The sequence below is a fragment of the Bufo bufo genome, chromosome 4 (assembly GCF_905171765.1).
Source record: "Bufo bufo chromosome 4, aBufBuf1.1, whole genome shotgun sequence".
Taxonomy (NCBI): Eukaryota; Metazoa; Chordata; class Amphibia; order Anura; family Bufonidae; genus Bufo; species Bufo bufo.
Window position 1 is genome coordinate 634,653,780 of NC_053392.1, and position 23,703 is coordinate 634,677,482.

General features: G+C 46.6%; 1 protein-coding gene across 3 annotated transcripts in view; it reads right to left on the reverse strand.

Moving 5' to 3' along the window:
* Window positions 1-10,214, reverse strand: part of LOC120999861 (phosphofurin acidic cluster sorting protein 1-like) — a 170,774-nt gene extending 160,560 nt beyond the window's left edge. For all 3 annotated transcript variants that reach the window (XR_005778662.1, XR_005778663.1, XM_040430898.1), the window contains exon 1: window positions 10,081-10,214. Coding sequence is in view for 1 of the 3 variants with exons in the window: in XM_040430898.1 (XP_040286832.1) it covers window positions 10,081-10,172 (92 nt within the window). In the remaining 2 variants the exon portion in view is untranslated. The remainder of the gene's footprint in view (window positions 1-10,080) is intronic.
* Between the last annotated feature and the right edge of the window lie 13,489 nt (window positions 10,215-23,703).

A 23,703-nucleotide genomic window follows, 5' to 3' on the forward strand; every position in this document is an offset into this window, starting at 1 on the left:
TTTATAAATCAAAAGCAGTGGAGCACTGCCAGGCGATACATGGAGCAGACAGGATCAGAAGAAGTGGAGCACTGCCAGGCTATACATGGAACAGACAGGATCAGAATCAGTGGAGCACTGCCAGGCCCTATAAAAACCCTAGAGCTCTCCCTGACTGCTAAGCCCATGCAAAGATCTTTATGGTAGAGGATTGCATGTCCACATACCTTATACTATCTGACACCTGAAAACCCTATAATAGTAAGGGGACACGACCACCGGCTCCCTGCACTTAATACAGACGGAGTCAGGGTCACCTACAATCAAGCCAGCAAGTAAACACAAATAAAGGAAACAGACTTATCTGAGGAATCAGGAGAAGGAGCATCCAGCAGTGAACAACTCATCCAGGAAGAAGTATAAACCGCAAAGTGAGGCAGTATGGGAGGGAATATAAAGGGAGGCAATCAGTGTAAATAGATGACAGCTGGGAGAAGGAAAGGAGATGAGAAAGTGAAACCAAAACAAAGAACATCATGCAAGAGGTACAGAAGAACGTCTGTCAGACCTTCTCAGAGAGCTGGCGGTGACACTGGGTCAGCAGCAAGGGGCTATACCCAGCCAGGCACAAGCCCCACAGCTCACAGATAGAAATAGCTGCATAATGAGGGCACCTGATAAACCAAACCTAGGACCAGACTAGGGAATGTTAACCCCATCAGAACCAGGAGTACCAAGAACCATAGAACAATCACAAGTGTCAGTGCACACCAGTCACAGAATGCTGCAGCCAGCATGCCTAAACAACAACCAGCATACACAGGATAACTGCAGCCAGTACGAGGTTACAGGCAGCCGCCTACACAACAAGGAGTGACAGAACCACACATTGCATCCATACTCAGACCCTGTTCACACACAAGGCCGCAGCCAGCACGCATCACAGAACCAGCATACATGGGAATGCCACAGCCAGTACACCAAGCGCATACAGCCAGCCTGCACGGCACCAGTGACAGGAACCGCAGATATATGGACGTGGGGAGACACAAACACAGACAACAGTTCACACACAACAACGCAGCCAGCACGCAGCCCCAAGCCACCAGCATACACAGGAGTCAGCCTGCAGCCAGTACGCGAGAGAGCCTGCGGCCAGCCTGCACGGCCCCAACTGTCACAGTGAACTGCACCGTCACAGGATCCTATAGATAGGACATTATACTACAGAGGCAGGATGAGCCGGATAGAGCGGTTTATGCTGAGAGTCAGCTCTTCTCTCTAAGTGGAGGAGTACTGTGCTGATCTCCGCAAATGGTGTACTGCCTCCGGTTGGAACCATCCAGCCCTGAGGATCCGGTTTAGGCTTGGTCTTTCTGACACCTTAAAGGATCTTCAAGTTAGTCATCCCACCCCAGGTTCCCTTGAAGAAGCGATGTCTTTGGCGATTCGCCTTGACAGGCATTTGGAGAACGCAAGCGTGAAAGGGCTGTCTGTGCACATCCCTCTTCTGTCAGTAAACCTTCTGGATCCAAGGCCCTTGAAGAATCCGAGGATCCTAAGCAGGTTGGTGGCACAGTATCTCAGTAGCAGGAGCATCGCCGAAAGAACAGACTGTGCTTCTACTGCGGCAGCCCTACTCATCAACTACGATCCTGCACTGTGATCCCGAAGGCCGATGATCGGGGAGGTCACTCAGACGCACAGGCATTTCCCAAGAAGTGTGGTAGATTACTTCTGCCTGTGAGTTTATCTTCACAAGGAAGGACTGTTACTGGTGGTGCTTTTGTTGATTCAGGGTCCGCTGAAAATTTTGTTACCGGTAATTATGATTTGATTTCTGCTCTGGGTCTTGTAGTGCGCGAGTTACATCAACCTATTCCTGTGACTGGAATAGACGCCACTCGGAGGGTTTATGTTTCTATAGTATTTAGTATATTGGGCAGACTAGATGGGCCAAATGGTTCTTATCTGCCGACACATTCTAGGTTTCTATGTATAGAATTACAGACTATCGATTTAGTGATGACGGTGGGTCCACTCTGAAAAATGTTCACTTTTTGTTTTGCACAATTTATCTGCTGATGTTGTTTTGGCGTTACCCTGGTTGAAGAACCACTCCCCAAATTTTGATTAGAGTTCTGGAGAGCTGATTACGTGGGGCCCTCAGTGTCCTAGTTCCTGCCTGTCTGTTCAGATTGCCGGCCTGGATATGGAGTTCCATTCCTGGGTTTATCAGAGATTTTCAGGATGTATTCTCCAAGGAGGCTTCTGAGACTAAATGCCTTCTGGGACATAGTGAACCTGAATATTGCAGGAGAGCATCCTGCATAAAATAATGTAGCAGAGAGTTTGCCTGCCACTAGGGAGAAAGCCCTTATTGGATTGCTTGATATAAAGTAAGGAAACCATTATATTCAGTACCTGAGTGCTAGAGGTTGGACTTAGTGCAAAACTATTCAAACAAGAATTGTCATTCTGCCTGTTAAAGCTAAAGTTTTGAGAGAACTCCTCAACTGACAATTGCCAGACCTGTATTAAGGAATTCCAGCTAAAGTAACATCTGGATTATTACCGAACCGTAACAACTGTCCTGAGACCAGTGATTCATCCCATAGAGAATACGATTGTGCAGCGACTGGGCATAGTGGGCCGATGGGTGTAGTAGTTCATTTACTCACGGTTAGCAGAGCCTCCCTGGGCCGGCGTGCAGTGATGGGGAAGACAGCACTAAATCTTCTGGGGCACTCTCTATTGCAGGGAACACCAGCCAGATGGAAGTTGAGGTGACCTTGATGGTATAGGTGTTTAAGGTGCTTTGGTGGCTGAGCCCCCCTGTTTGTGACGCCAGCACCATGAGGTGCAAATGTTGAGGGTAGTAGAAAGGATAAGGAGTCAGTAGTAATAAAACAGTTGAACATTTACTGAATCACTGGTCTCAGGACAGTTGTTACGGTTCGGTAATAATCCAGATGTTACTTTAGCTGGAATTCCTTAATACAGGTCTGGCAATTGTCAGTTGAGGAGTTCTCTCAAAACTTTAGCTTTAACAGGCAGAATGACAATTCTTGTTTGAATAGTTTTGCACTAAGTCCAACCTCTAGCACTCAGGTACTGAATATAATGGTTTCCTTACTTTATATCAAGCAATCCAATAAGGGCTTTCTCCCTAGTGGCAGGCAAACTCTCTGCTACATTATTTTATGCAGGATGCTCTCCTGCAATATTCAGGTTCACTATGTCCCAGAAGGCATTTAGTGAAAAAGGATAATTCTGCGCACTAATCATCCAGTTGTGTCCAGGTACCTTTAAGTTCCTCCTGGTTACTGGTGCTTGTGAAGTCCCTTGGCTAGAATCAGCTCTAATCTTCACTAGACTTGCTTTATATTAGTACATAGACTCACTTGTCTGTGCTGGGCTGCTGTGACTACTTGGTCTGTCCACTTCTCAAGGCTTGATCAGGGCCCAGAGGAAAGAAAGGCTTTTGCTGTTCACCTCCTCCATACACTTCCTACTCCTCTCTCTCTCTCTCAACTTGAACTAACTTTTTTAACACACCTCAAACTACATATAACATGTGGCGCCAGCACCACCTAGGGGTGAATAGATGTAATGACAATGCCAGCCTGATATTAGGAAATACCATATATTTAATTCATTAAATAAGACAGCAGCAAACATTTAAAGTGCCCACATATAGCACATAGTGGGACACTGCAATTGTGCCAGTGAATTAGTCCCTGGAGCTAATCTCCCTAAGGGTCGGATGTTTAATCTCTCTGGGCTGAGAGACCGGCTATGAGAGAGTAAGTCCAAGATAGTTTCAAGAAAGGTCACATTCGCCCATCCGTTTCTCCCGTAGGGGGCGGTTCTTTTTTGTAGCGAAGAAGGATGGAGGCATTTCTAAAACCCGGTGATGCCCTTCGGACTGTGTAATGCCCCATCCGTTTTCCAAATCCTGGTCAACGACATATTCTTTCTTTCTTGAGCAGTTTGTTGTGGTGTACTAAGACGACATGCCGGTGTTCTCCCCTGATCGGTCGTCCCTTGTTCTTCATGTGAGAAAGGTCCTTCAGAAGCTGAGGGACTATAATTTATTAGCCAAGTTGAATAAATGCGAGTTTGGAGTAAGACAGGTCTTCTTCCTGGGCTACTTATTTCCCTACAAAAATTTTGTATGGATCCTGCTAAGTTGCGCGTCATTGTCGAGTGGACCAGGCCTACTTCCATTAACCCCCTGGATACCGGAGGTTTATTCATTTTTGCATTTTCATTTTTCTTCCCTGTCTTAGAGCCATAACTTTTTTATTTTTCTATTCACATAGCCATATGGGGGCTTACTTTTGATGAGTTGTACTTTCTAATGCCATCATTTATTATGGCATACAATGTAGAGGGAAGCGGAGAAAAAATTCCAAATGGGGTGGAATTGGGAAAAAAAACGCGATTCCTCCACCGTTTTATGGGTTTTGTCACTACGGAGTTCTATTTGATTTGCGAAAAACTGACCTGTGCCCTTCATTCTCGGGGCCAGTACGATGACAACGATACCCCATATGTATAGTTTTTTTTATGTCTAAATAGTGTAAAAATAAATGAAAGCATTGAAAAAAAAATTGTTTTTACATCACCATATTCTGACCCCCATAACTTTTTTATAGTTCTATCTACTGAGCTGATAACACCCCCCGTACCCCCCACACAGTGCTAAACACACGTTCGGACAATACACCGGCTGCAGGGCAGGCCAGCACCTCCAAGGCGTAAAGGGCACGCTCAGGCCATGTGGTGAATGGGGCAGACCCATCAGTCAGTACGTGCAGACGTGTGGACACGTGTTGCTTCACCATGTTGCTGAAACGCTGCCTCCTGCTAAGACGTCCTATATCAGCTGGTGGTGCTGGTTGTTGTGCTGACAAAGCTTTTCCACATTTCGGCCATGCTAACCCTGCCTTCTGAGGTGCTGGCGGTGCCTCTGGTGCATTGGCGACTTCCTCCTCTGCCTCATGCTTCCACTGAGCCCCCGCTGTCAGGTGGAACGCCATCAGTAGCGCCTCTACCAGAGTTCGCTTTTACTCGCACATCTTCCGCTCACGCTTCAGTGACGGAAGGAAGGACGGCATGCTGTCCTTGTAGCGGGGATCCAGCAGGGTGGTTACTACTCCAAAATCACTGCTCCTGTATCATCACTGCTACTCCAAAATCACAGCTCCTGCATCATCACTGCTACTCTAAAATCACTGCTTCTGCATCATCACTGCTACTCCAAAATCACTGCTCCTGCATCATCACTGCTACTCCAAAATCACTGCTCCTGCATAATCACTGCTGCTCCAAAATCACTGCTCCTGCATCATCACTGCTACTCCAAAATCACTGCTCCTGCATCATCACTGCTGCTCCAAAATCACTGCTCCTGCATCATCACTGCTGCTCCAAAATCACTGCTCCTGCATCATCACTGCTACTCCAAAATCACTGCTCCTGCATCATCACTGCTACTCCAAAATCACTGCTCCTGCATCATCACTGCTACTCCAAAATCACTGCTCCTGCATCATCACTGCTACTCCAAAATCACTGCTCCTGCATCATCACTGCTACTCCAAAATCACTGCTCCTGCATCATCACTGCTACTCCAAAATCACTGCTCCTGCATCATCACTGCTACTCCAAAATCACTGCTCCTGCATCATCACTGCTACTCCAAAATCACTGCTCCTGCATCATCACTGCTACTCCAAAATCACTGCTCCTGCATCATCACTGCTACTCCAAAATCACTGCTCCTGCATCATCACTGCTACTCCAAAATCACTGCTCCTGCATCATCACTGCTACTCCAAAATCACTGCTCCTGCATCATCACTGCAACTCCAAAATCACAGCTCCTGCATCATCACTGCTACTCCAAAATCACTGCTCCTGCATCATCACTGCTACTCCAAAATCACTTCTCCTGCATCATCACTGCTACGCCAAAATCACTGCTCCTGCATCATCACTGCTACTCCAAAATCACTGCTCCTGCATCATCACTGCTACTTCAAAATCATTGCTCCTGCATCATCACTGCTACTCCAAAATCACTGCTCCTGCATCATCACTGCTACTCCAAAATCACTGCTCCTGCATCATCACTGCTACTCCAAAATCACTGCTCCTGCATCATCACTGCTGCTCCAAAATCACTGCTCCTGCATTATCACTGCTGCTCCAAAATCACTGCTCCTGCATCATCACTGCTACTCCAAAATCACTGCTCCTGCATCATCACTGCTACTCTAAAAATCACTGCTCCTGCATCATCACTGCTACTCTAAAAATCACTGCTCCTGCATCATCACTGCTACTCTAAAAATCACTGCTCCTGCATCATCACTGCTACTCCAAAATCACTGCTCCTGCATCATCACTGCTACTCCAAAATCACTGCTCCTGCATCATCACTGCTACTCCAAAATCACTGCTCCTGCATCATCACTGCTACTCTAAAATCACTGCTTCTGCATCATCACTGCTACTCCAAAATCACTGCTCCTGCATCATCACTGCTACTCCAAAATTACTGTTCCTGCATCATCACTGCTACTCTAAAATCACTGCTCCTGCATCATCACTGCTACTCCAAAATCACTGTTCCTGCATCATCACTGCTACTCCAAAATCACTGCTCCTGCATCATCACTGCTACTCCAAAATCACTGCTCCTGCATCATCACTGCTACTCCAAAATCACTGCTCCTGCATCATCACTGCTACTCAAAAATCACTGCTCCTGTATCATGACTGCTACTCTAAAATCACTGCTCCTGCATCATCACTGCTACTCCAAAATCACTGTTCCTGCATCATCACTGCTACTCCAAAATCACTGCTCCTGCATCATCACTGCTACTCCAAAATCATTGCTCCTGCATCATCACTGCTACTCCAAAATCACTGCTCCTGCATCATCACTGCTACTCCAAAATCACTGCTCCTGCATCATCACTGCTACTCCAAAATCACTGCTCCTGCATCATCACTGCTACTCCAAAATCACTGTTCCTGCATCATCACTGCTACTCCAAAATCACTGTTCCTGCATCATCACTGCTACTCTAAAATCACTGCTCCTGCATCATCACTGCTACTCTAAAATCACTGCTCCTGAATCATCACTGCTACTCCAAAATCACTGTTCCTGCATCATCACTGCTACTCAAAAATCACTGCTCCTGCATCATCACTGCTACTCCAAAATCAATGCTCCTGTATCATCACTGCTACTCCAAAATCACTGCTCCTGCATCATCACTGCTACTCCAAAATCACTGCTCCTGCATCATCACTGCTACTCCAAAATCACTGCTCCTGCATCATCACTGCTACTCCAAAATCACTGCTCCTGCATCATCACTGCTACTCCAAAATCACTGCTCCTGCATCATCACTGCTACTCCAAAATCACTGCTCCTGCATCATCACTGCTACTCCAAAATCACTGCTCCTGCATCATCACTGCTACTCCAAAATCACTGCTCCTGCATCATCACTGCTACTCCAAAATTACTGTTCCTGCATCATCACTGCTACTCTAAAATCACTGCTCCTGCATCATCACTGCTACTCTAAAATCACTGCTCCTGCATCATCACTGCTACTCCAAAATCACTGTTCCTGCATCATCACTGCTACTCCAAAATCACTGCTCCTGCATCATCACTGCTACTCCAAAATCACTGCTCCTGCATCATCACTGCTACTCCAAAATCACTGCTCCTGCATCATCACTGCTACTCCAAAATCACTGTTCCTGCATCATCACTGCTACTCCAAAATCACTGCTCCTGCATCATCACTGCTACTCCAAAATCACTGCTCCTGCATCATCACTGCTACTCCAAAATCACTGCTCCTGCATCATCACTGCTACTCCAAAATCAGTACCCCTGTATCATGACTGCTACTCCAAAATCACAGCTCCTGCATCATCACTGCTACTCTAAAATCACTGCTCCTGCATCATCACTGCTACTCTAAAATCACTGCTCCTGCATCATCACTGCTACTCCAAAATCACTGCTCCTGCATCATCACTGCTACTCCAAAATCACTGTTCCTGCATCATCACTGCTACTCTAAAATCACTGCTCCTGCATCATCACTGCTACTCTAAAATCACTGCTCCTGCATCATCACTGCTACTCCAAAATCACTGTTCCTGCATCATCACTGCTACTCCAAAATCACTGCTCCTGCATCATCACTGCTACTCCAAAATCACTGTTCCTGCATCATCACTGCTACTCCAAAATCACTGCTCCTGCATCATCACTGCTACTCCAAAATCACTGCTCCTGCATCATCACTGCTACTCCAAAATCACTGCTCCTGCATCATCACTGCTACTCCAAAATCAGTACCCCTGTATCATGACTGCTACTCCAAAATCACAGCTCCTGCATCATCACTGCTACTCTAAAATCACTGCTCCTGCATCATCACTGCTCCTGCATCATCACTGCTACTCTAAAATCACTGCTCCAGCATCATCACTGCTACTCCAAAATCACTGCTTCTGCATCATCACTGCTACTCCAAAATCACTTTTCCTGCATCATCACTGCTACTCTAAAATCACTGCTCCTGCATCATCACTGCTCCTGCATCATCACTGCTACTCTAAAATCACTGCTCCTGCATCATCACTGCTACTCCAAAATCACTGTTCCTGCATCATCACTGCTACTCAAAAATCACTGCTCCTGCATCATCACTGCTACTCCAAAATCACTGCTCCTGTATCATCACTGCTACTCCAAAATCACTGCTCCTGCATCATCACTGCTACTCCAAAATCAGTACCCCTGTATCATGACTGCTACTCCAAAATCACAGCTCCTGCATCATCACTGCTACTCTAAAATCACTGCTCCTGCATCATCACTGCTCCTGCATCATCACTGCTACTCTAAAATCACTGCTCCAGCATCATCACTGCTACTCCAAAATCACTGCTTCTGCATCATCACTGCTACTCCAAAATCACTTTTCCTGCATCATCACTGCTACTCTAAAATCACTGCTCCTGCATCATCACTGCTCCTGCATCATCACTGCTACTCTAAAATCACTGCTCCTGCATCATCACTGCTACTCCAAAATCACTGTTCCTGCATCATCACTGCTACTCAAAAATCACTGCTCCTGCATCATCACTGCTACTCCAAAATCACTGCTCCTGTATCATCACTGCTACTCCAAAATCACTGCTCCTGCATCATCACTGCTACTCCAAAATCACTGCTTCTGCATCATCACTGCTACTCCAAAATCACTGCTCCTGCATCATCACTGCTACTCCAAAATCACTGCTCCTGCATCATCACTGCTGCTCCAAAATCACTGCTCCTGCATTATCACTGCTGCTCCAAAATCACTGCTCCTGCATCATTACTGCTACTCCAAAATCACTGCTTCTGCATCATCACTGCTACTCAAAAATCACTGCTCCTGCATCATCACTGCTACTCCAAAATCACTGCTCCTGCATCATCACTGCTACTCCAAAATCACTGCTCCTGCATCATCACTGCTACTCCAAAATCACTGCTCCTGCATCATCACTGCTGCTCCAAAATCACTGCTCCTGCATTATCACTGCTGCTCCAAAATCACTGCTCCTGCATCATTACTGCTACTCCAAAATCACTGTTCCTGCATCATCACTGCTACTCAAAAATCACTGCTCCTGCATCATCACTGCTACTACTTTTGTGCTCATACAGACTGTAATATCTTCCTCTCTGGTGACGTGTTCATGAAGTGTCACAGGACGGTTGACTATAGACTTCATCTGCAGGGAATGAAAGTCTCCATGTGCAGGGTAAAACCCGTCATATCTGAATACGGGCAGTGTCCAGGATAACACCCATCATGTCTGAACACGGGCAGTGTCCAGGGTAACACCCATCATGTCTGAACACGGGCAGTGTCCAGGGTAACACCCATCATGTCTGAACACGGGCAGTGTCCAGGGTAACACCCATCAGTTATTATGTCAGACAATTACGAGCCGTGGATGTGACGGTAGAATGCAGTGAGTGGCAACATACCTGGGAACACAGCTGGGGGAGCATCTGTCCACTTCCCATGTGGCAAAGAGGTTCATGGGGACAGGCACAGGGCCGGGCCCCTCGGGCCTCATTATTGTCACTCCACTGAAGTTGGGTCCTGCTTCTAAACCCCGGCCAAGAGACAACGATGTATTTCCACCATTGCTGAGGAGAAGACCTCCACCTCTGTCCATCATCACCCGTTCTGAGGACATAAAGAACCTGAAATGAGACAGAAGAACATATTGGCTGCAGACAGAGTTCTACAGAATCCTCCCACAAGAAGTGCTTGTTCCAACCACAACCGGAGGGTCAGATCTGGTGGAAACCACCCAACCTACAGAGATTAGAGTGCTGGACTGCTGGAAACCACCCAACCTACAGAGATGAGAGTGCCGGACTGCTGGAAACCACCCAACCTACAATGATGAGAGCGCCGGACTGCTGGAAACCACCCAACCTACAGCGATGAGAGCACCGGACTGCTGGAAACTGCCCAACCTACAGAGATGCGAGCGCCGGACTGTTGGAAACCGCGCAACCTACAGAGATGAGAGAGCCGGACTGCTGGAAACTGCCAAACCTACAGCACTGAGGGCGCCAGACTGCCTGAAACCGCCTAACCTACAGTGATGAGAGCGCCAGACTGCTGAGAAACGCCCAACCTACAGCGCTGAGAGCGCCGGACTGCTGGAAACCGCCCAACCTACAGTGATGAGAGCGCCAGACTGCTGGAAATCGCATAACCTACAGCAATGAGTGTGCCTGACTTCTGGAAACTGCCCAACCTTCAGAGATGAGAGCGCTAGACTGCTGGAAACTGCCTAACCTACAGAGATGAGAGCGCCAGACTGTTGGAAACCGTCCAACCTACAGCGATGAAAGCGCCGAACTGCTGGAAACAGCCCAACCTACAGTGATGAGAGCGCCGGACTGCTGGAAACTGCCCAACCTACAGTGATGAGAGTCCTGGACTGCTGGAAACCTCCCAACCTACAGTGATAAGAGCGCCAGACTGCTGGAAACCACCCAACCTACAGTGATAAGAGCGCCAGACTGCTGGAAACCGCCCAACCTACAGTGATGAAAGTGCTGGACTGTTGAAAACCGCCTAACCTACAGAGCTGAGAGTCGAAAACATGCCAGGGTTATGAAAAGATCTACAGAGAATGCAGCCGGAATACATCAGTCTTTACGCTTATTTTAGCTATAAAACTTAGACTAGCTATAAAACTAAAACTTCCCAACTGTTTGGACCAATTTATGTAGCATAGATAGAACCCATAATGTCTCCAACTCTATGGTATGGTTCCCATTTATATGGAGAAGATGTTTTCAATTGAACCAAAAACTTCTCTAATCGTATCCTTATTTCTCGATAAAAAAAGAATCCAAATCTTTTCCAAAAGCATAAGCCCCATTTAGATAGAGTAGAAGTAGAACCCAAGCTCCTGGACCTACCTCTGTACCCAGCTGTTACAACTATGGCTTCTTCAATTAAAGAGTAATACCTTATCCAAAACCCAAGTTTAAGGAAATACTATGGTCATCATCTGGAACTACAGCCAGCAAAATCCGAAACTGCTATCAGTCCTCCTAACTACTCTGGTTGGTAGGAAGCGAAGGCTACCCTTAGGTTCTTCATCAGAGCCCACCGCAAGTGCAAATGGGCTTAGCTGCTAGGGACCCAAGTTAAAGGGGTTTTGCCATCACATATAATGGGGGCATAACACTAGGATATGCCCCCATTGTCTGATAGGTGCGAGTTCTACCTCTGGGACCCGAACCAACAATGAGAACGGAGCGGGGAAACTAATGGAGGGTGCACTGTGCATGCACAGCCGCCCTCTATTCATTTCAATGGGGCCACCAAAAATAGCCAAGCGCTGGCTCGGCTATTTCCGTCTGCCCCATAGAAATGAATGGGAGCAGGGGCCACACGTGCACTCCCATTCACTTGTATGGGAGCAGCGGGGAGCAGCGCTTGGTAGTGGACGGACCCCGGGAAACCAGGGGTCCTCCAGCCCCAGCTCTCCCTGCTCCATTCTCCTTGTAAGTGCGGGTCCCAGAGGTAGGACCAGCACCTATCAGACAATGGGGGCATATCTTTGCGATATGCCCCCATTGTATGTGATGGGAAAACCCCTATAAATCTACAGTAGTAGAAAACTGGCGCGAGCTCGCTGGAAGCAGATCTACTAGAATGATCAGGGTGCAACGAGTGGTAGAGAAACGGGGTCAAAACCAGGAGAGAGATAATGCCAAAACAGCACATGAGGGGTTAATCCAGAATCAATACTACACAAAATCACAGGCAAATGGCAATCACTGAGTTGCAGACTTAAATTTGCTTGCTAGCTCTGGGTTGGATGCAAAATCAGGAACCTGACTGACTTGGTTTCCAGCCTCAGTTCATACTTCAACCAGTCGGGGCTTTTCTGCTCAGCAAGGCAACCCTCCCATCACAGCCATGAACCATATCTTGACTGGGTAAATTTCTGACACCAAGTCTTCTCCAACAGCCATTCCGATCTAAACTGTAAAGCTTGTCTGCTCCAACTACCAGTCCTACCTCTGCCTATGAATCCTCCATGTGGAGCTCAAGTCTGCTCCAACTACCAGTCCTACCTCCACCTATAAATCCTCCATGTAGAGGTCAAGTCTGCTCTAATAACTAGTCCTACCTCCACCTATAAATCCTCCATGTAGGGCTCAAGTCTGCTCCAACTACCAGTCCTACCTCCACCTATAAATCCTCCATGTAGAGGTCAAGTCTGCTCCAACTACCTCCACCTATAAATCCTCCATGTAGAGCTCATGTCTGCTCCAACTACCAGTCCTACCTCCACCTATAAATCCTCCATGTAGAGGTCAAGTCTGCTCTAATAACTAGTCCTACCTCCACCTATAAATCCTCCATGTAGGGCTCAAGTCTGCTCCAACTACCAGTCCTACCTCCACCTATAAATCCTCCATGTAGAGGTCAAGTCTGCTCCAACTACCTCCACCTATAAATCCTCCATGTAGAGCTCATGTCTGCTCCAACTACCAGTCCTACCTCCACCTATAAATCCTCCATGTAGAGGTCAAGTCTGCTCTAATAACTAGTCCTACCTCCACCTATAAATCCTCCATGTAGGGCTCAAGTCTGCTCCAACTACCAGTCCTACCTCCACCTATAAATCCTACACGTAGAGCTCAAGTCTGCTCGAACTACCTCCACCTATAAATCCTACATGTGGAGCTCAAGTCTGCTCCAACTACCAGTCCTACTGTTCTGTTCCAGTATCTTGCATTGTGTATTGGTATGCTCCCCCCCCCCCCCCCCCCTGTTTTTAGGCTTCTAGTTAGTTTAGCCTAGCCACTACTTGTTTTCCCAGTGATGCCTTGCTCATTGTGTGCTCATGGTGTCTGATGCGTAAGCTGTAAGTGGAGAAAGTCAAGTTCAACAAGTCACGCATAGAGGTTGCTCTACACAGGTGCGTGATTGTATATAGCTGACTTTCGAAACGCCACAGTAAAAGAGTTGCCTCAGTACTCTCCTTCTCTTGCTAAGGATAGAATATTCCCCTCCTCCAAGTAATAAGACATCATCATTAGTCTCCTGCCTGGTGCAGTGGAGGGTAATTGCACTGCTTGTGTAAGACTTTTCATCATATCCTGCTCTGCACTGCATTCACTGAGGATCGCAGAAGCTTCTAGCAATTGCAGTTTTCATACAGGTAAGGAACTGCATTCAGCCCTGTTTTCTGAGGCATATATCGTCTGCCTGCTATCAAGTTACAGGGCAGAGCCCATCATATTGATACATTGCAAGGCTTAAAGGGGTATTCTCATCTTAATGATCACTGGTAAATCTTTTAATGATTTAACAGTGATAATTTTTCTAAATATATTTAATTAACAAATTCCCCCCCTTAGAAGTAAATAAACATATACTTACCTGACTGTTGTCTTCCGTCTCCCCTGGTTACGGCCACCGCTCTTCTCAGGAATCGCGGTGGCCGCGCGTGTGCAGACGACTTCTTCTGCGCATGCGCTATGGTGAAGTCACCAGGGCGCATGCGCGGCCTCGGCGTGCGCGTTCAGTACAGCGCGCGGCCCGGCCGGGAGAAGACTTCAATCAAAATGGAGCCCGCCCCCTTCTGAGTGCCGAAACCAGGAAGTGGACAGTGCGCCGGGAGCAGGTAAGTATCAAATAGCGTGTTGAGAATACCCCTTTAACTCAAACACCACCTGCAGTAGGAGGTCATGTGACTGCCTTTCTGGCACCCGGTCAACATTGTAAGCGATCAAAAGACTGAACTACCACTAGAGGGAGCTGCTGTGTAACAAATGGAAATGGAAGACACAGCTAAAAGGATTTCCAAGCCCTCTTTAAAAATGAAAGAGGTCCTTCTAACTAACAAAATTGAGATATGTAAAAACATATCCAGTTTGTGGAAAAATACTAAACTATGTATGGATGCAGCACATAGATCAGGCTATAATGAAGATCAACTAAAGGCCATGTGTACAAAATTGAATAAGACCTATGAAAGTCATAAGAGACTGTCTGAAAAATATTCTTCTCTGCTATCAAGTCCCTAGAATTAAAGACCCACACTGCACTTAATGATGAAAGATATAGCAGATTTGTGGCAATCAAGTCAATGCTAGAGGACAAGATATCACAACAATATGAAACTGCGTCCCGCCATTCTAACCTTTCAAGGCACTCCAAGGCTTCATCCCGTTCCTCGAAATCTATTGCTCAGTCCTTATCGCTAAGGTCTCACAGCACTCTTCGCTGAGTAACTCACTGGTGTTAGCACGCGCAAAAGCCGAAGCAGCGAAGGTACAAGCTTACTGCATTAGAAAGGAAGCAGCCATTAAGGCACAAGTTGCAGAGACACAAGCCCAATCTCAAGCTAATCAAGCAGCTATACAGGCTCAAGCGCAAGCGACCAAAGCCAAGGCCGAAGCTGAGTTGGAGGTCCTTTAGAAGGAAAGGGAAGAAGCAGTAGCCATGGCTGAACTCAGAGTTCTAGAAGAAGCTGCTGAAGAAGAAGAAGCTTATCATCCTATGTCCAAGATATCTAATGACTCAGAAAGGCGTACCCTGCAATTCGTCCTAAACCAAAGCAAAGTCAATGCATGTGCACCAGAAGATTCGGCCTCTGCACGCCAGCCTGCTGAACTCATGCGAGTAGAAAAAGAGGCAGCCGATAACTATACAGTTGACCCCAGTCCAGTAGACATTTCTCTTTCTTTTAAACCTCTGGCACATTACACAGTATTTCAAAGACCAAGCCACTTCAAGCTCATCAAATCACATTAAAACCTCCTGAGACTAGTCGCATAGCGACCAAGACGCTGGCGCCAAGACTACCAGATGTGAAGCCTTCACTTATGCTCAACCAAGCTGCCACTCCATTCCATCTTCCAACTCCCAAACATTGGGTATCAGATCGTGCCAATAACACCAGCGAGAGAGAAGTTCCCGTCGCCATGATGCAGGAAAGAAATAACGCATCAGAAATCGCTAAGTACCTCACGCTCAGGGACCTCATCAGTACTAGCTTTACGATCTTTGATGATCGCCCAGAGAATTATAGAAGTTGGAAGGCCAACTTCAAGACAACAGTTCAAACCCTTGGTGTTCCGCCTATGCCAGAACTTGACTTACTAATTAGATGGCTAGGTCCATGGTCGTCAAACTGTGTTAAGAGACTCAAAACCGTTCATATCTACAAACTAGTCAAAGGCCTTCGTCTCGCATGGGAAAGATTAGAGCAGACATACGGCGGCTCGGAAGTAGTTGAACGTGCCTTATTTAAACGACTATACGACTTTCCTGAATTATCCAATACAGACCGCCGAAGGTTCCAGGAATTAAGCGACCTTCTTCTTGAGTTTGAAATTGTCAAGGGAGACCCACAGCTACAAGGTCTAAGCTTTCTTGATACCTCCCATGGTGTGGGCCTGATCGTGGAGAAATTACCCCTCAATGTTCAAGATCAATGGGCAACAGCAGGTTCAAAATACAAGGAGCAACATCGTGTTCCCTTTCCACCATTTTCATTCTTCTGTAAGTACTTAGCTAGAGCCAAAAACGATCCGAGCTTCAACACCTTGGGGACCAACATCTTTGGCTCTACTAAACAGAGACACAAGACTTTTAGTCCCAGACAGAGAAACCCTAAAGGTTTAGTTTCCGTAAAAAAGACAGGGGTTGTGCCCATTATTAATGCAGCCGTCTTCATTGGAAACGAAAGCCCTAATAAACCCGATAGTCATTGCCTTATCCATGATAAACCACATCCTTTAAGGAAGTGCCATGTCTTCATAGGAAAGCCCTTTGAGGAACGTAAGGAGTTCCTAAGGAGTCGTAATATCTGCTTCAGATGCTGTGCATCCACTGAGCATTACACCAGAGACTGTGAGGTTCCAGTCAAGTGTTCTGAATGTAATAGCGATCTACATGTGTCCGCCATTCACCCGGGACCAATCAGGAGGAACCTAGAACCAGTTAGCTGGCGCAAGCCCCATTCCGATCAAAGCAGGGAGAGTCATGGCGGGGAGAGTGTCGACCGACCAACCACTACCGTCATGCCCAGATGCACAGAGGTATGCGGAGAAGGACCTGTGTGCGGTAAGTCTTGTTCCAAGATTTTCCTCGTGGATGTGTTTCCTACTGCACAACCAGAGAAGACCATAAGAATGTATGCTATTCAAGATAACCAAAGTAATCGTTCCCTAGCTAGCCCTAAGTTCTTTGATCTGTTCAGGATAGAGGGAGAAACTACACCCTACACCCTAGGAACATGCTCTGGTCTTGTGACAACCTCAGAAAGAAAAGCTAACGGTTTCCCCTTGAAGCCCATCAAAGGAGATAAGAAACTCTCTCTTCCAACCCTTATGCAGTGTGACAAATTGCCGGACGCAAGGGATGAGATTCCCACACCTGAAGCCGCACAGCATCACCCTCATCACAGGAACATAGCCAGAGTGATTCCTCGCCTTAATAACCATGCTGAGATCTTACTAATGCTAGGAGGAGACATTCTCGAGGCTCATAAGGTCCTTGAACTTCGCAATGGCCCTTTCAACGCTCCATATGCCCAGAAACTAACAGTGGGTTGGGTCATTGTGGGGGATGTATGTCTGGACAGAACCCGCAGACCCTGCCAAGTACACTCCTTCAGAACCGACGTATTAAGAGGGGGACGAACTTCTTACTTCAGGCAGTGAAGAGACAGACCCCTTCGTTAGGCAGGAAGAATTAAATAACGGAATAGGGGAAATGGTTTTCCAAGTTACTGCTAAGGATAATACATTAGCTCCTTCAGCGGAAGATAAGGAATACGTTACCCTCATGGACAGAGAGTTCTTCAAGGATAATACCAAAAGTTGGGTAGCACCTCTGCCCTTTCCGAAATCCAAGAGCGACCCCCCTGGAGCAGCCAGCAAAGCCCTGCAAATATACCTTAGACCCTGAAGGACATGATGGATGGAAGAGACAGTATCTGGAGTATATTCCCACAGTTCCGGCTCCTGGACACAGGTCCCACAAATACGTCATCGATCATTCCAAACCTTCCACAGACATGGAGTATGACCCCATGGTGAACTACTCCGCCAGGCTCCTCAGCAAGGAGAAACCTGACAAGGCGACCAAAAGAAGCCAGACACAAAAGATAGGAAATATTCCTGTGCCATCTGGCATTTTCAAAGAGCACAACCTTTATAAGTTTCGGTGGAAGCAGATACAACATCTAGCCAGTCAGTTCTAGAAAAGGTAAAGAAGAGAGTACCTCTGCCTCTTGCAAGAACGCAGAAAGTGGCAAGAACCAAGGCCTAATTTAAAGGAAGGAGATATTCTTCTGTTAAGAGACAAACAAGTTGATCGTCTCGACTGGCCTACTGGACTTATTACTAAAGTCGTTTCCAGTTCGGATGGGAAGGTTTGTAAGGTGGAAGTAAGAACCGCGAGAGGTGGAGTAATCAAGACCTTCTTCTGCCCTGTTACAGAAGTTGTATTACTCATGCCTTCAGAGCTTCTATGTTGAGATCCCTTCTACCAAAGATGCTCAACATCTTCTAAGACTGTTTCCAGTACCAGCTCTATGGCCCGAACGGAAGACTTATCCTTTTTTTTATTTGAATAATGTTCATTGCATGTTTTCTTTTCAGGTAGATGGACATTATTTGCATCTGCAAGCTATTGTTATTTTATACAATTCCATTGTATGCATATATATAGTGGTATCTACCGATACCAGATGGTGAGTGTTCTATTCCAGTATCTAGCATTGTTTATTGTTATGCTCCTCTATCCCCTCCCCCCCTTGTTTTCAGGCTTCTAGTTAGTTTAGCCTAGCCACTCCATGTTTTCCCAGTGATGCCTTGCTCATAGTTGCTCAGCTTTCTGAGTAGCAGCATTCATCTTCTGAGCTAGGAGTTTATTGTTGGCATAATTCTTTTACCATTTGGATTACCCTACAACATCTTGTAATACAATATCCGGATTAAAAGGCTACTTGATTAACGCCTAGATGTCTGATGCGTGAGCTGTAAGTGGAGAAAGTCAAATTCAACAAGTCACTTCCGTGCACATAGAGGTTGCTCTACACAGGTGCAAGATTGTATATAGCTGACTTTTGAAACGCCACACCTACCTCCGCCTATAAATCCTCCATGTGGAGCTCAAGTCTGCTCCAACTACCAGTCCTACCTCCGCCTATAAATCCTCCATGTGGAGCTCAAGCCTGCTCCAACTACCAGTCCTACCTCCGCCTATAAAACCTTCATGTGGAGCTAAAGTCTGCTCCAACTACCAGTCCTACCTTACCTATAAATCCTACATATAGAGCTCAAGTCTGCTCCAACTACCAGTCCTACCTCCGCCTATAAATCCTCCATGTGGAGCTCAAGCCTGCTCCAACTACCAGTCCTACCTCCGCCTATAAAACCTTCATGTGGAGCTAAAGTCTGCTCCAACTACCAGTCCTACCTTACCTATAAATCCTACATATAGAGCTCAAGTCTGCTCCAACTACCAGTCCTACCTCTGCCTATAAATCCTCCATGTAGAGCTCGTCTTTTCCAACTACCAGTCCTACCTCCACCTATAAATCCTCCATGTGGAGCTCAAGTCTGCTCCAAATACCAGTCCTACCTCCGCCAATAAATCCTCCATGTGGAGCTCAAGTCTGCTCCAAATACCAGTCCTACCTCCGCCTATAAATCCTCCATGTGGAGCTCAAGTCTGCTCCAACTACCAGTCCTAGCTTCGCCTATAAATCCTCCATGTAGAGCTCAAGTCTGCTCAAACTACCAGTCCTACCTCCACCTATAAATCCTCCATGTGGAGTTCAAGTCTGCTCCAACTACCAGTCCTGCCTTCGCCTATAAATTCTCCATGCAGAGTTCACGTCTGTTCCAACTACCTCCCCCTATAAATCCTTCATGAGGAGCTCAAGTCCGCTCCAACTACCAGTCCTACCTCCGCCTATAAATCCTCCATTTGGAGCTCAAGTCTGCTCCAACTACCAGTCCTACCTCCGCCTATAAATCCTCCATGTAGAGTTCACGTCTGCTCCAACTACCTCCACCTATAAATCCTCCATGTGGAGCTCAAGTCTGCTCCAACTACCAGTCCTACCTCTGCCTATAAATCCTCCATGTGGAGCTCAAGTCTGCTCCAACTACCAGTCCTACCTCTGCCTATAAATCCTCCATGTAGAGCTCAAGTCTGCTCCAACTACCAGTCCTACCTCCGCCTATAAATCCTCCATGTGGAGCTCAAGCCTGCTCCAACTACCAGTCCTACCTCCGCCTATAAAACCTTCATGTGGAGCTAAAGTCTGCTCCAACTACCAGTCCTACCTTACCAATAAATCCTACATATAGAGCTCAAGTTTGCTCCAACTACCAGTCCTACCTCTGCCTATAAATCCTCCATGTAGAGCTCAAGTCTTTTCCAACTACCAGTCCTACCTCCACCTATAAATCCTCCATGTGGAGTTCAAGTCTGCTCCAACTACCAGTCCTGCCTTCGCCTATAAATTCTCCATGCAGAGTTCACGTCTGCTCCAACTACCTCCCCCTATAAATCCTTCATGAGGAGCTCAAGTCTTCTCCAACTACCAGTCCTACCTCCGCCTATAAATCCTCCATTTGGAGCTCAAGTCTGCTCCAACTACCAGTCCTACCTCCGCCTATAAATCCTCCATGTAGAGCTCAAGTCTGCTCAAACTACAAGTTCTATCTCCGTCTATAAATCCTCCATTTGGAGCTCAAGTCTGCTCCAACTACCAGTCCTACCTCCGCCTATAAATCCTCCATGTAGAGTTCACGTCTGCTCCAACTACCTCCACCTATAAATCCTCCATGTGGAGCTCAAGTCTGCTCCAACTATCAGTACTACCTCTGCCTATACATCCTCCATGTGGAGCTCAAGTCTGCTCAAACAACCAGTCCTACCTCCGCCTATAAATCCTCCATGTAGAGCTCAAATCTGCTCCAACTACCAGTCCTACCTCCGCCTATAAATCTCCATGTAGAGCTTAAGTTTTGTCCAACTACCAGTCCTACCTCCGCCTATAAATCCTCCAAGTAAAGGTCAAGTCTGCTCCAACTACCAGTCCTACCTCGGCCTATAAATCCTCCATGTGGAGCTCACATCTGCTCCAACTACCAGTCCTACCAGGGCCTATAAATCCTCCATGTGGAGCTCAAGTCTGCTCAAACTACTAGTCCTACCTCCGCCTATAAATCCTTGATGTAGAGCTCAAGTCTGCTCCAACTACCAGTGCTACCTCCGCCTATAAATCCTCCATGTGAAGCTCAAGTCTGCTCCAACTACCAGTCCTACCTCCGCCTATAAATCCTCCATGTAGAGCTAAAATCTCCTCCAACTACCAGTCCTTACTCCGCCTATAAATCTCCATGTAGAGCTTAAGTCTTCTCCAACTACCAGTCCTACCTTGGCCTATAAATCCTCCATGTAAAGGTCAAGTCTGCTCCAACTACCAGTCCTACCTCTGCCTATAAATCCTCCATGTGGAGCTCAAATCTTCTCCAACTACCAGTCCTACCTCAGCCTATAAATCGTCCATGTGGAGCTCAAGTCTGCTCAAACTACTAGTCCTACCTCCGCCTATAAATCCTCCATGTAGAGCTCAAGTCTGCTCAAACTACCAGTCCTACCTCCGCCTATAAATCCTCCATGTGGAGCTCAAGTCTGCTCCAACTACCAGTCCTACCTCCACCTATAAATCCTCTATGTAGAGCTCAAGTCTGCTCCAACTACCAGTCCTACCTCCGCCTATAAATCCTCATGTAGAGCTCAAGTCTGCTCCAACTACCAGTCCTACCTCCGCCTATAAATCCTCTATGTAGAGCTCAAGTCTGCTCCAACTACCAGTCCTACCTCCGCCTATAAATCCTCTATGTAGAGCTCAAGTCTGCTCCAACTACCAGTCCTACCTCGGCCCATAAATCCTACATGTAAAGGTCAAGTCTGCTCCAACTACCAGTCCTACCTCTGCCTATAAATCTCTGTGTTGAGCTCAAGTCTGCTCCAACTACCAGTCCTACCTCCGCCTATAAATCCTCCATGTTAAGGTCAAGTCTGCTTCAACTACCAGTCCTACCTCCGCCTATAAATCCTCCATGTAAAGGTCAAGTCTGCTTCAACTACCAGTCCTACCTCCGCCTATAAATCTCCATGTTGAGCTTAAGTCTGCTTCAACTACCAGTCCTACCTCGGCCTATAAATCCTCCATGTGGAGCTCAAGTCTGCTCAAACTACCAGTCCTACCTCCGCCTATAAATCCTCCATGTGGAGCTCAAGTCTGCTCCAACTACCAGTCTTACCTCCGCCTATAAATCCTCCATGTAAAGGTCAAGTCTGCTTCAACTACCAGTCCTACCTCCGCCTATAAATCTCCAGGTTGAGCTTAAGTCTGCTTCAACTACCAGTCCTACCTCGGCCTATAAATCCTCCATGTGGAGCTCAAGTCTGCTCAAACTACCAGTCCTACCTCCGCCTATAAATCCTCCATGTGGAGCTCAAGTCTGCTCCAAGTACTAGTCCTACCTTACCTATAAATCCTTCATGTAGAGCTCAAGTCTGCTCCAACTACCAGTCTTACGTCCGCCTATAAATCCTCCATGTGGAATTCAAGTCTGCTCCAACTACCAGTTCTACCTCCGCCTATAAATCCTCCATGTAGAGCTCAAGTCTGCTCCAAGTATTAGTCCTACCTTACCTATAAATCCTTCATGTAGAGCTCAAGTCTGCTCCATCTACCAGTCCTACCTCGGCCTATAAATCCTCCATGTGGAGCTCAAGTCTGCTCCAAGTACTAGTCCTACCTTACCTATAAATCTCCATGTTGAGCTCAAGTCTACTCCAACTACCAGTCTTACCTTCGCCTATAAATCCTCCATGTGGAGCTCAAGTCTGCTCAAACTACCAGTCCTACCTCCGCCTATAAATCCTCCATGTGGAGCTCAAGTCTGCTCAAACTACCAGTCCTACCTTACCTATAAATCCTACATGTAAAACTTGTCTGCACCAACTACTAGTTCTTCCTCCACCTATAAAGCCTACATGTAGAGCTTAAAGGGATTCTCTCACTTTGGCAAGTGGCATTTATCATGTAGAGAAAGTTAATTCAAGGCCTAATGTTTTGTGATTGTCCATATTGTGTCCTTTGCTGGCTAGACTCATTTTTCCATCACATTATACACTTCTCATTTCCATGGTTACGACCATCCTGTAATCCAGCATCTGTGGCCGTGCTTGCACACTATAGGAAAAAGCACTGGCTTATGTGCATTCCCACGGTTCGGGCCACTAGAAAGGCCAGTGCGTATTCTATAATATGTAAGCACAGCCACTGCTGCTGGATTGCAGAATGGTCATAACTATGGGAATGAGAAGTGTATAATGAGATGGAAAAATAGATCAAGCCAGCAAAGGAGGCAATATGGATAATCACAATACATTAGTAAGTGCCTTGTGTTTAACTTTCTCTACAGGATAAATGCCATTTGCTGAAGTGAGAGAACCCCTTTAAGTCTGGTCCAACTACTAGTCCTACCTCCACCTATAAATCCTCCATGTAGAACTTGTGTGCTCTGAGGAGCTCCCTTGCCCTGTGCTGAATTGCGCAGGAAAAGGGCTTTTTTATTAGATCCGGAAACGTACCGCCTAGCAGTGTTCCTGGTGACGTCACCGGCACTAATAGGCGAGCTTTAATGCTGCCCTAGCCTGTAAAACAGCCTTGTACAGCGTTACAGACTGCCCATTAGTGCCGGTGACATCACCAGGAACACTGCTAGGTAAGAGCCCCTGCCTAGCAGTGTAAGTTTTTTAAACAAAAAAACATGAAATGCTCTGATGCTCATCTCAGAGGGGCTGCCTGGGTGAAGAATGGAATATGTCTGGGTTCAGCTCTGAACCTGGACAACTCCTTCAAGTTTCCCTCAAGGACTGGTCCAATCTCTACTTATAAATATTACATGATCAGTTTATGTTCTCCAAGCCAATGGTCCTACTGTGAACTATAAACTTATATACAGCACTTGAAGTTTTTTTCAATCACTTCTCCAACCTCCACCTAAAAATTC